Source organism: Mauremys reevesii, linkage group 5, assembly GCF_016161935.1.
Source record: "Mauremys reevesii isolate NIE-2019 linkage group 5, ASM1616193v1, whole genome shotgun sequence".
Taxonomy (NCBI): Eukaryota; Metazoa; Chordata; order Testudines; family Geoemydidae; genus Mauremys; species Mauremys reevesii.
In genome coordinates this window covers 79,811,813-79,824,043 of record NC_052627.1, presented here as the reverse complement: position 1 = coordinate 79,824,043, position 12,231 = coordinate 79,811,813, and the positions used below count along the sequence as shown (strand labels likewise).

The window sequence follows — 12,231 nt, the reverse complement described above, 5'->3', positions numbered from 1 at the left end:
ACCAGTGGGCATCTGATCTACAATCAACGATTTCATGCTATGCCTCTCTTCTGCCCAGCTTTGTGTTCTTCTTCTCCGCTCACAGGGAATGGGGGGTAAGGCTGGGAAGCGCTTTCCAAACCCTGCTCTCGGAGAAACAGACGGGGGGGTGGGAGATGAGAGATTGTTGGATCTTGTCCTTTCAGAATATCAAAGGCTTAGAGATGGGCAGTTCTAGTTCACCTCTCGTACAGCTGCTGCCACCACCAACATGGCAAATACTTATGATTGACAGTAGCTTTACTCCTGTGAGTAGAGTCATTAATATAAAATGAGACTGCTCACATGCATCATAGATTCTATGAATTCATGCATCATAGAATCTATGATGCATGTGAGCAGTCTCATTTTATTGTTCATTGTTTGCAGGAGCTGACTCACAGTTAACAATACCCAGCTGTCGATAGGGCACCCCCTTAGAAGAGATAGAAGTGATTTGTGGGCCTGTAAGACAGGTTACATTAACAACAGGATCTCTCTGCTTCTGAAATAGATCAAGACTGGCCTAGCACTTCCTATGACAGATGCTTTTATATAAACATATTTTAAAAAGGAAGGAAAAAGAAAACAAACCCTTTTCCTCTCAGACTTTAGCTTTTTACTTTTCTATACTTACTATAAAATGGTATATTGCCATCTTCAGTAAGAATTATTTTCCAGCAATGGAATTTTTTTTCTGATTCTCAACCACATTACAATTATTACAACGATTTAATGAACTTAAAAAACGACACCTGCATAAAGACTATCATTTCTCTCTCACCTATGTAAAAAATGTAGCATTTTATTTTTAACTGCAATATTCCAATTACTGAGCTTAGTCCAAAGGGCACAGAAAGTAGAGTACATAAATTATTAGCTCTATTACACTTTATTATCTTAGATAATTAACTGGAATTTTCATTTTTGCAACTGTTGGCTAATGCAACAATATATTTCCAAGACCTACTGATTTAGTCAATAGTCTTATTGAACCTCTTCCATAGTAGTTGCCATTGAAAAATGCCAGTTGCCTTAGACAACTAAAATATTTGCGATATTTCCTATAATAAATATAGGGAGGACCAAGGAATATTGCAGATATGGAGGTAATCTTATGAAGACCACCACTGTAAGTGTGTCTCGGTCTACTATATATGGCAAGTCTGAAAATTTAGCAAACTCGTGAGTTGAAGAACCCTTTATGAAGTTCTATACACAGACAAAACCAGTACCGTGTATTTAACACATTACAATGTATTTTGCAAGGTAACTATTGCCATAATTTCCCAACATTGAACCGAATAGAATGAGAAACAATTGCACCAACATGTTTCTCTTGGATAATACTCATTCATAATTAAAAGTGAAGTATAAAGTGATCAAATACTAACACCTGGAAAATTTTCATTCTAGCCTTATACACACTATGTAATACTTACCTTCTGGCTCTGAGGGCCATCCCCCTCATCAGAGATACCATCCTCTTGCTGGTCATAAGCCGGACCTCCTAGAAGCCTTATTCTCTTCTCGCACTGCTTCTTTGCCACAGTCAGCTGATTAATGTACCTTTTCACATTGCGGGCCCTCAAGAGGTCAGCTTTCATTGCAGCAGTTTCTTTACCTTTAGTATCTATGATAAACAGCAGAGAAGAAAGAAGTTATCTTTCACAACGGAAAACTTCAGATTACAAGCTTCTGAAGTGTTTGTCATTCAACATACAACTGGACATTGAAGTAAAAAAGCCACCAGTCTGTTCTGGAAGCAAATAGAGTATGGGATATCTGGGATATCTCCACTAACACAGCAAGTGTACATATAAAATAGTTAAGAGAAAAATCATGCAAATATACAAAGTATTTAAACACAGCTCCCCACATATCTGTCATCTGACCTTGTCCAGCACTGTGCCCCTGTTATTCCAGTATCTACTTAAGAGATGGACTTGAGCCAGATGAAATCCACTCAAAACAACAGTCCTTTAAGACTATACCAAGACTGCACAATATGTTGTTAAATTTGTGATGACATTAGAAAAATATTTTAAAAATTCAATAGAATGAGGCTTGTGCATAAAACATAGGCAATCAGAGTGCTTCAAGTTTCCACACTTCCCCACTGGACCTTCTCCATAGTTTTAAAAATGCCTAGTTAAAAACACAGATAAAAACCAAAAGACGCAGCACTGAAAATTATTCCTGTACTATGCCTGAACGTGAACAACTCCTGCAAATCCATTCTGTTTGTTAAAAGGTAGTACAATGCTGTTGCTCAATCACAAAACTTCTTATACTTGTACAGGCATGTAACATGAGCTCTGCAAGCAAGCTACATGGACAATTCAGGTTGTACAGAACTCCGGATTAAGCCAGTATTCAGCGATGAATGGTCAGATCTTTACCCATTTAGCCATGTTTTTATAACGTGCAAATATTAGAAAATCCAGTTATGCACATGAATATAGTGTTTTATTTTTAAAAACAGTTGCCTCAAAGAAATAACCACATGGGAATACGTATACATGCAAGTGTGCTACAGGGAAAGCCAACATGAATGATTTTAAACTCACATTTTCAATTAGGTTTCAAATATGTTAAAGATTCATCTTACAATCTGGGTACTATTTTTGTCTACTTTTTTTTTAAAGAAAGCCTTCCATCTACCTTCATTATATAATAATATTTACATATACACATAGTGATGGTGGATGGGAGGCTGTCTGGGTTAACCGGACTCCATGCATCTGAAGAAGTGAGTTTTTTTACCCACGAAAGCTTATGCCCAAATAAATCTGTTAGTCTTTAAGGTGCCACCCGACTCCTTGTTGTTTTTGTGGGTTAACCAAACATATATACACATATGCATCCATGTATGTGACAGAGACAGGCAGCCACAGATTTGGAGCTGCTCTATAATAATTTGTCTGAACACTATCTGTTGCCTGGTTATTGGGGAGTTTTCTGTCTGACTATGTTGGTTTAATCTCAGCAGGAGTCTTTCTGGGGAAAAAACCAAGCAAGCAGGAAGGAAAAGAATGGCTCAAGACAGCCATCTCTCAAACACTTAGGCTTTGGCTACACTTGCATTTCAAAGCGCTGCCGTGGCAGCGCTTTGAAGCGCTAAGTGTAGTCAAAGCGCCAGCGCTGGGAGAGAGCTCTCCCAGCGCTGTCCGTACTCCACCTCCCTGTGGGGAATAACGGACAGTGCTGGGAGCCGCACTCCCAGCGCTGGGGCTTTGACCACACTGGTGCTTTGCAGCGCCGCAATTTGCAGCGCTGGAGAGGGTGTGATTTCACACCCTGCTGCAGCACTGCAAATTTGCAAGTGTAGCCAAGGCCTTAGTAGTTGTTAAGGAACAGCATGAGAACTATTAGCTTTGATGATTTTGCCTCCACCTCAAGCCAACCTACAAAGCTGATTTTGACCAGGACAGGAAGAGGCCCAGGAACATATAACTGTAATGGGATTTAAAGGGCTGCTGTCTCAAGAAATCAGTTATTTCGGGGAACCTGATAAAGACACAGGGACCCATTGTCTAGGTCACCATCACGGAATGGTAGTGTGCTAGGTCAGATTGACCTGCATGTAGCCTGATTGAAATCCTTTTTTTCCTCTAATATTTTGTTCCTACTGCTAAGATAAATAATACTTTGGCTTTAAGGAAGCTGTCTGATCATAGTATACCCCTGGCCACAGACTCCCGAAGGGAAGAAATGCACATGTCCAAACTCAAAGGATCTGCTTGGTAAAAATGCTGGATACTAAGTACTGTAGCCCAGAGCCTAGTCTAAGAGTGTGAGACTTGTGCAATTCCACCATAGGATAGGTAAACACATTAGGCTAAATTCATGAGAGGGTGCACCAGAGAGGCCACAAAGGAGCAGCTAGCCCTGTAACTGTGTGCATGAGAAAGAGAGAAGACACACACACACAGAGAGGGAGAGCATTAATAAAAGGGATGGGGAGGGGAGGGTGTGAGAATGAGCGGCCCGCGCACATGGAGGGAGAGCATTAATAAACGGGGTGGCAGGAAGCCTTTTGGGAAAGCATTTTTGTTTAATATTGGTGTTGGTTTGGTGTTTGACACAAAAAATGTGGGCTGCAATCATTCAAACTGTCATTATCAGAATGTTTTTGTTTTATCTTATGACTTGCGGTGGGAATGGCAAATGATAGATTTTAATTTGGCACCTCCCAATGCCTGTCAAAATTCTTTGTTCGTTGTACATTTTGCAATTTGGGTAGGGGGGCATATTGTACCTCAAGTCTTTTCCCCCCTCCCCTCCTCCACTTCTCCCTTTCTCTCACATATGCAGCAACTTTTAGCCAGGAGAGTGAAACAATACATTAAATGCTCTGTTGACTCATAGATAAGATTGCACACCAAGGAGACAGATGGCTCATTTTTGAGAGTTAACTCATTTTGTCTTCTGCTTGAATGAGTATCATCGCTATAATTTACTATTTACATGGCATCATAGATTTGCCTGACACTTGATAACAAAGTCCTTATATTCTATGTATATAGGTTACATACAGAGTAAATGCATAAATGGGCAAAGGAGGAGGAAATAGTGGGGTGAAAAAACAGGAAAGTTCTTGCAGGAATAGCTATACTTGTATTTTGTGTATGTGTTACAGACAAAGGAATTCAGAGGGTGCATTCACCTTGAGTTGTCTTAGGTTAACTTCCTGGGATGTTCAGTTTCATAATACAGTATTAGCATGGTTGGAAGACAGACTCAATGGAGAGTGACAGAATGAAGAGTGGCAGAAAAGTGGTGGAAAGTAGTGTTTTGAAGAAGGATTTGAAGAATGTGGATCAGAGCACTGGGGTAAGCCAGGGAGAGGCGGAGTGGTGTCCTGAATGGGAAGTGACAAAAGGAGCATTAATTAATAGAGGTGTAAGTTAGTAGTATGAGAGATTCAGAAGGAACAGAAGAACAGTTATGCCTGGGATAGGGAAGCTCACGTACCCTAAGGTACAAATTCCTATTATATGGATATCTACCATTTTTAAAGAAGGGATAGGAAATGGGGGAAATGGAAAAAATGTGTCTGAAATAATTACTAATATAGACAGTTTGCATGGATGATATAACTAATATGAACAGTTGCAGTTTTGCCTGAGATATTCTATTCTGTCTGTATGTGAATGGTGGAACATTCCAAAGAAAGAGACATTAAAATGGATACAGATGGCAAAACCCAAGTAGGCTACAGTAAGATATGAAGCCATTATCACCATATGCTCGTGGCTTGTGCTTTTTCTCTTCTGCCCTATCATTTAGGGGCAATTGGCAGATATCTTGATCTTGTGGGGTTCTCTGGGAACAATTCAGAGAGAACCTAGCACTCAAAAATTCATGCTGCAGTCTAGAAAAAGGGAGACTTCCCCTTTCAAAAGTTTAAAATACAGAAAGTGAGAGTCCCATATTACAAAATGTCAGTTACCTCCTCCAGAATGTATATATAGTTGAACATAAAAGAAACAACTTAAAATTTGCCTATAATTAGGCAAAAGGTCAATGACCACATGGGGACATCAAGGAAAGAAAGACATGTTTGTTTCAAGTACTCCTCTTGAAAGATTTTTGCCCCATCCCTGCCCCTAACAGCACACAATGCGTGTGAAAGTGAAAGGAATTGAAGGCTTTTTATTTTAGAAAATATGGGTGAATGTTGTCAATTCTACAGGATTACAAGTGTGCCGTGTTTCTATATGCAAAGGGTGGTGGAGCAGGAACTAAAAGTAAAAGAAGTGGAGGTGGCTGGAAAATTTTCGAAGTATTTTTTCATCAGACTTTGCCAATTCATCAAAATCTAAATGTCTTACAGAGTCCTTTTGATTTCAATGAAGCCATTTTGGAACTAAGCAAAATAAAAACAACGTATTTCATTTAATTTAGACTTTCCTGTTTCATTTTACTTAATGCTGGAAAATTCCATTTCAGTGCAGGACAAGTGCTGGTCACACTTGGCACATGTTCTTTCTCTCAATGAGTGCGTATCAGTTCAGTTTATCTACATGACCTCATAAGTTTGTTAAAAATGATTAACTGACTCCAGAAGGGTTTCTTTTGAAATGTAACAAAGGTCTGTTGATCAGGAACACCCCATGCGCACCCAAAGCAGGAAAAGGAGGAAATGCTAAACAAAGCACAGCTGTGGTGTTGTCGGTATCAGTAATATAACACATGGAGATGTGTACTATGTGCAACCGGGAGGACTGCGCGGTAGTAGTAAGGGAAGTGGCGTTATAGGCCCTGGCTCCCATGTAACAAAGAAACAGTTACTTTATTACTTTGTGTTGTTATTCTAACAGTAAACAAACAACTATTTTGGGGACTGAAGGAGTTGGGTGGAGGTACATATAAACCAAACAACCAACTTTAAGAAAAGGAGATTGGCTAGGATGCCTGGAAATTTCCTCCTCTTCCCTGGGTGGAACCAGGGGAAGATTGTTCAGCCAGACTAGCCGTGGGAACCAGCTGGCTGTAGCATCAGCCCATCACTTCAGGAACCTCTTCTGCTGTTCCTGAAGTGGCTGTGGAAGTGCTCCCGGGCCTCCACTTTCTTGGACTACGACCACCTACTCCCCCAGTACCCCAGTGTGAGCCTGCAGCTCCTCCCTCTCCTGCCCCACTGAGAGAAGCTCACTCACCTGCTCCCTCCCAGCTTGCAGGCATAGCCACAGCCAGTACCACACCTCCAGGAAAAGACCTGAACAAGGTACTGACAGCTGTACCTGGGCACACAAGGAAGCCGGGTCTGTGGAGTCAGCCCAATGTTGGGATAGCAGTATGGGGCTGGCAGTTCAGGGACAGGACCTTCGAGGCACTCCCTGCCACCTCTGGCTGCTGCCTCCTTCAGGTGGACCACAGGGCACGGATCCCAGACTCCCTCCCCTGCTGAGGTGCCAGGATCCCCTGCCCCTACCACAGAAAAGTGCTCCCATACACTACTCCAGGCACTGCTGCCATTCCAATGAGGCACTTCCCCCTCCTTCCCTCTCTCCCACCTCACCCTCCCCACTCTTTTTACCCATCCTAGGCAAAATTATTTTTTATTCTTAAAGTCAGACAGTCCTACCATTAACATTTCCAACAGCGGAAACATTAAAAGAACACTAGGGAACTTTTAGTTCATGCCAGCAGGGTTTACATGGACCAGTCAGTGTGCAACACGTGAGTGCACTTCAGAAATCACACTCCTGTAGCGTGCAGTGCGGCTTCGTGTTGATGTGCCCTAAGTCAAACGCCTTACAGAAGTCCAAGTCTGCTATGTCAGCAAATAGCAGACTTTACTCCCACCATTCCTGTTATTTCCTTATGTGTTCTCCCTTAGAACAATAATATTGTAAGTAAAATCTGGACAATTAATACCACCACTCAGATACCACAGCAATGGATGCAATATAAAGACCTAGATAAAGACAGATAAAATTAGATATGTAGTTCTTACAAAAACATTAACTAAACTGCATTCTACTGTTTAATGAATATTTGCTTCTCTTGACAGAAATAGCATAAAGGAAAGGTGTGTCTGTATACAACTACTAGATTATATTGCCAAAGGAAAAAAAAATCTTGCTTTTCACAACAGTGCTTTGTGAAACTAGTGGATTTGTTACTGACACCATCAGCTGCAGCTTCTGGGGTATTAACCCAACTAGCTAATCTGGAAGTTTCATATACGCACAGCACTGTATGTATTTTTTGCAAGACATCTAGAGTTGAGCACACGCAGTGCTTACTTAATGCCAGGCTGAAATATATAAGTGGCAAAAAAACTGCTTAACATTTTAAGATGAAGGTCAACAGTGACTAACCCTCACTGAAGCATTTACGGATCATCATAAACCTCTGTAAACTCTCTGAGACTGAACTTTACATTTTTAAAGCCTGTCTGGGCCTAGAAAAGTATTTGCTTAATCCCGAAAATGCAAATTGACCTCAAGTTGGAAAGTACAGTAAACAGGGTTCTTTCACAAGCCCATGACAAAACAGCTAAAATAAAAGTAAAACTAATTATTTTGAGGTTAAGGAAGAGAATTACTCTTATTTATAAGCACTTGCCACTGGTTGGTTAATCATAGAAAATACTTATATAAGGGGAATTTTCAAATCAAGGATTCCAAGAATGGCACTATACATAGTAAACATTTCACAAGGGAATGGGGATGGAAATTTAAAACTGACAAGTGGGAACACTATTTTTCACATTTTAAACCTAATGCAGGGGTGGCCAACCTGTGACTCCAGAGCCACATGCGGCTCTTCAGAAACTAATATGAGGCTCCTTGTATAGGCACCAACTCTGGGGCTGGAGCTACAGGCGCCAACTTTCCAATGTGCCAGCGGGTGCTCAGTGCTCAACCCCTGGCTTTGCCACAGGCCCTGCCCCCACTCCACCCCTTCCCGCCTCCTCCCCTGAGCCTACTATGCCCTTGCTCCTCCTCCTCCAAGCCACCTGCACGCCACAAAACAGCTGATCAAGAGGTGCAGGGAGGGAGGGGGAAGGCACTGATCAGCGGGACTGCCAGTGGGTGGGAGGCGCTGGGAGTGGGGCAGGGGGAGCTGCTAACATATTACTGTGGCTCTTTGGGAATGTACATTGGTAAATTCCGGCTCCTTCTCAGGCTCAGGTTGGCCACCCCTGACCTAATGCGTAACCAACTTGTAAAACTAACTGCCACAAGCCATAATGAAGGCCAAGAGTTTAGTGGGATTCAAGAAAGGATTGGACAGATTTATATAGCCAAAAAGCATTTTTACAGCAGCACGAGACTTATTAAAGTAATATAAGTATTCATGCTCCAGTAAATTCCACCACCTGTAGTTGACCGGGATTAGGAAGAAAACCTGCTTAGATGCAATTCCAGGATTTCATATGAATTTTAGTACAGGCATTCTTACACCTTCCCCTGAAGCACCTGGTACATGTCACAATCAAAGACAGGATATTGGATTAAGTGAATGTGAAACTCTTGATTTTTACATAGCTTTTAGGATGTACAATTCCCTACAAGGTGGCAAATTCCAGGACTCTAATTGAATCTTCTGACACTCCTGTCAATTTAACCTAAGTAACTCCAGTGAAAACACAGAGAGAGGTACTGTAGGGGAGAAAACTTAGGTTAATATTAGTTTTGTTGTTTAAGTGAGCAATAAAGGCAAACTTCTGAAAGGGAGTGAGTTTGCACTATTCTCCAGTGAGCATCCAACACGCATATCCTCCATCTGGAGCACGGTGGGAACTCCTCACCTCAGAAGTTATGTGTGCATGTGCCCAATGACAGGCATCTGTCCAACTGAACAGTGAAAAGCAAGTTCCATTAGCACCACTAGCATGTTTGGAAGATCTCAGTCAGGAAGAAAGAGAAGATTCAGTGAAACTGCTTTTGGAAATGTGAATTAGAACCAACACTGGGTATGCCTAGGTCAGATGCACTATAACCCAAACCCTGACCTGCAGGAACTATTCTCTCTCTACATACAGCGTTGAGAGTAGTACCCGTGCTAGCACAACCATAGTTCTCTGAGCTCAGCCTATCACCGATACAGAAACAAAGAGGGGTTCATGCTAGAGTTTTGTTAGAATTAAAATCCAATAGTGCCTATGCTGTGCTGAAGATATAAAGTGCTATCTGAGTACTGATATTACCGGCTGACCTACTGGCTTTAAAAAAAAAAAAAAAAAAGTACATACTTCAAGTCAGACTGAAGACTGAGCTTCAGGGTAAATGATGTCTAAAAGATGTTTTTATAGCTGGCTGTTTAAGAATTCTCCCCACAAACAGTTCTGTTGCAACAGTTCTGCTTCTCCATTAGTCTTCAGTTCTGCCTATAAATACAAATATCTTTATACACCTCTACCTCAATATAACGTGACCCAATATAATACAAATTTGGATATAACACAGTAAAGCAGTGCTCCGGGGGGGACGGGGACTGCACACTCTGGCGGATCAAAGCAAGTTCGATATAACGCGGTTTCCCCTATAACGCGGTAAGATTTTTTGGCTTCCGAGGACAGCATTATTTCAAGGTGGAGGTGTACTAGATGGGAATGCTCACCTTGAGAAATCTTGTTCTGCACCAAGGATTTCTTGGGCACAGTTCCCTTTCAGGCCAACTTTCTCACTCCCTGCTTGGAAGGGAGTGATTTTGTCAACTGTGATGCCTTTTGGACAATTAAAATGCAGTGTCTGAAAAGCTCTAATGAGAGAGTTTTTTCCAGTCCTCCTAGGATGGATGTTTCTGCTCATGCTAGAATTATGTGGAAGGCAGGGAATTGAAAATTGGTGGGTGATGCTACGAGCCTTGCTGGGCTGTTGGCAAAAACTGTAAGTAGAGATCCAGTTAATTGTAAGCTATTTGGCACAAGGATTGTATCTTCATATTGGTTGGTACACCATCTAGCAAAAAGGTGCCCCAGGTCCTGGTTTGGGCCTCTTTGCACTAATGTAATACTACAATAATAATAATTAATAACGGAACAAAAATGCTGAACTGGCAGAGTAAAAGAGTTGTACTTTTAAAAAAAACAACAACACATTTTTAGATTATGAACCACCCATTAGATTATTAACAGAAATCAGTTGAAAAGTTTACTATTTGCAATTTTACTCTATCTTTACTTTCTGAATCTCTCTTCTAATTTGGACAATGAAAATATACAAGTTAGTTTTATTTTTGTCTCTTGCCAGTTTCTAGTCAATTTCAGTTTCTGGTTCTCTCCCACTCACATAATGCTAAAATGCCTATGTTAAAATACTGCAGAGGAATATATATCATCTTACAAACTGTTTCTGCTAGGATTAGAATAAAAGAAGCAGAATTTCACAGAAAGATTTCTACCAGTCTTAGGTTTTTTTAAAAAACTGAATTTTACTAAACCTAAATTTGTGACCAAATTAGACCTGATGCTTTCTCAGTAAACAATCACTTCTTATCGAAAGACAAAATGATGAGAGAGTTTTACAACGGATACTAACTGTAGAAAGATGGGAATTCTTTGACCTGAGCACAAGCTGCAATGGAGAAGAGCATAGTCCAAAAATCAGCATACAAAAACACAAGATGAGCAAAAAAGCACTCCTCCTCCACCAGTCATAGTTGAAATCCTTTGGGAAAATGAGGAAAGTAACCTGCAATGCAAGTGTTTAAAACTAGAGTATCTATTCAGTGTGCTGCACGATGCAAAAATAAAAAGTCAACACCTCAGAAAGCATTTGATGCTACATTACGTTTCTTGTCACTTAAATGTTAGTGATTACCACAAATAACTCTCCTGGCCATAGAAATTAAATCATCCACAACAGGCATCACTACTGTGAATCACTGAACCTCTCAAAGTATTCCTACATCTCAGACCGATGACATATTTGCCCCTATGGTCCAGAAGATTCAAGAAATGTGAAACTGAAAAGAAATAATATTACAGACCATGTTTCACTGCTTAGAGCAGTAGGAACAATGTCAGGATAAAAATCTTTTTAAAATTACAGTACTGTATCTATTTAATAAAACCACCCTGTCACCAAGCTATCTAGGCAACAAATGATACTAACAGCAGATAATTAACAACAAAAGAATTTTAAAAGTCTCATGCCCATTTTTCATTTGTTATGCTGTCTGTTAATTTTTGCTATTCAATCAGCTGCATAATTAAACCAGGCTGGTCAATTTTTCTTTCTGGTTGTCATGTATTAGCAAAGTGTCTGCCATTATGTATTAACAAAACACTTGCAACTGATTGGTCTGTGGAGCATTTGCTGGTCATGTGGTGCTAGTTGTTCCAATCCTCTGCCTTTACAGCTGCCCAAGTAGCAAAGAAACTGTGCTCCTGCAGAAGCAAACCTAGCCATCTCCAATAAGGGCTGCGGCAGTCTTCCGAAGAGGAGGGAAGGGGAGTTCACAGATGCCAGGACTAAAACCACCACCAGAACCTGAGTTAAGAGCTGTGAGTGAATACAGAGCCAGGAGCTTCCTGACTGAGGTTTTTCTCTGAGTGAAAAAGTTTTTCCTAATATCCAACCTAAACCTCTCCCACTGCAACTTGAGACCATTACTCCTTGTTCTGTCATCAGGTACCACTGAGAACAGTCTAGATCCATCCTCTCTGGAACCCCCTTTCAGGTAGTTGAAAGCAGCTATCAAATCCCCCCTCATTCTTCTCTTCTGCAGACTAAACAATCCCAGTTCCCT

General features: G+C 40.9%; 1 protein-coding gene across 1 annotated transcript in view; it reads right to left on the bottom strand.

Annotated features, from left to right (window-relative positions):
* The window catches only part of SNX25 (sorting nexin 25), a 158,697-nt gene that overhangs the window by 67,071 nt on the left and 79,395 nt on the right, over nt 1-12,231 (bottom strand). Inside the window, exon 7 of the mRNA XM_039542197.1 lies at nt 1,461-1,651. Coding sequence (XP_039398131.1) covers nt 1,461-1,651 — 191 coding nt within the window. The remainder of the gene's footprint in view (nt 1-1,460; nt 1,652-12,231) is intronic.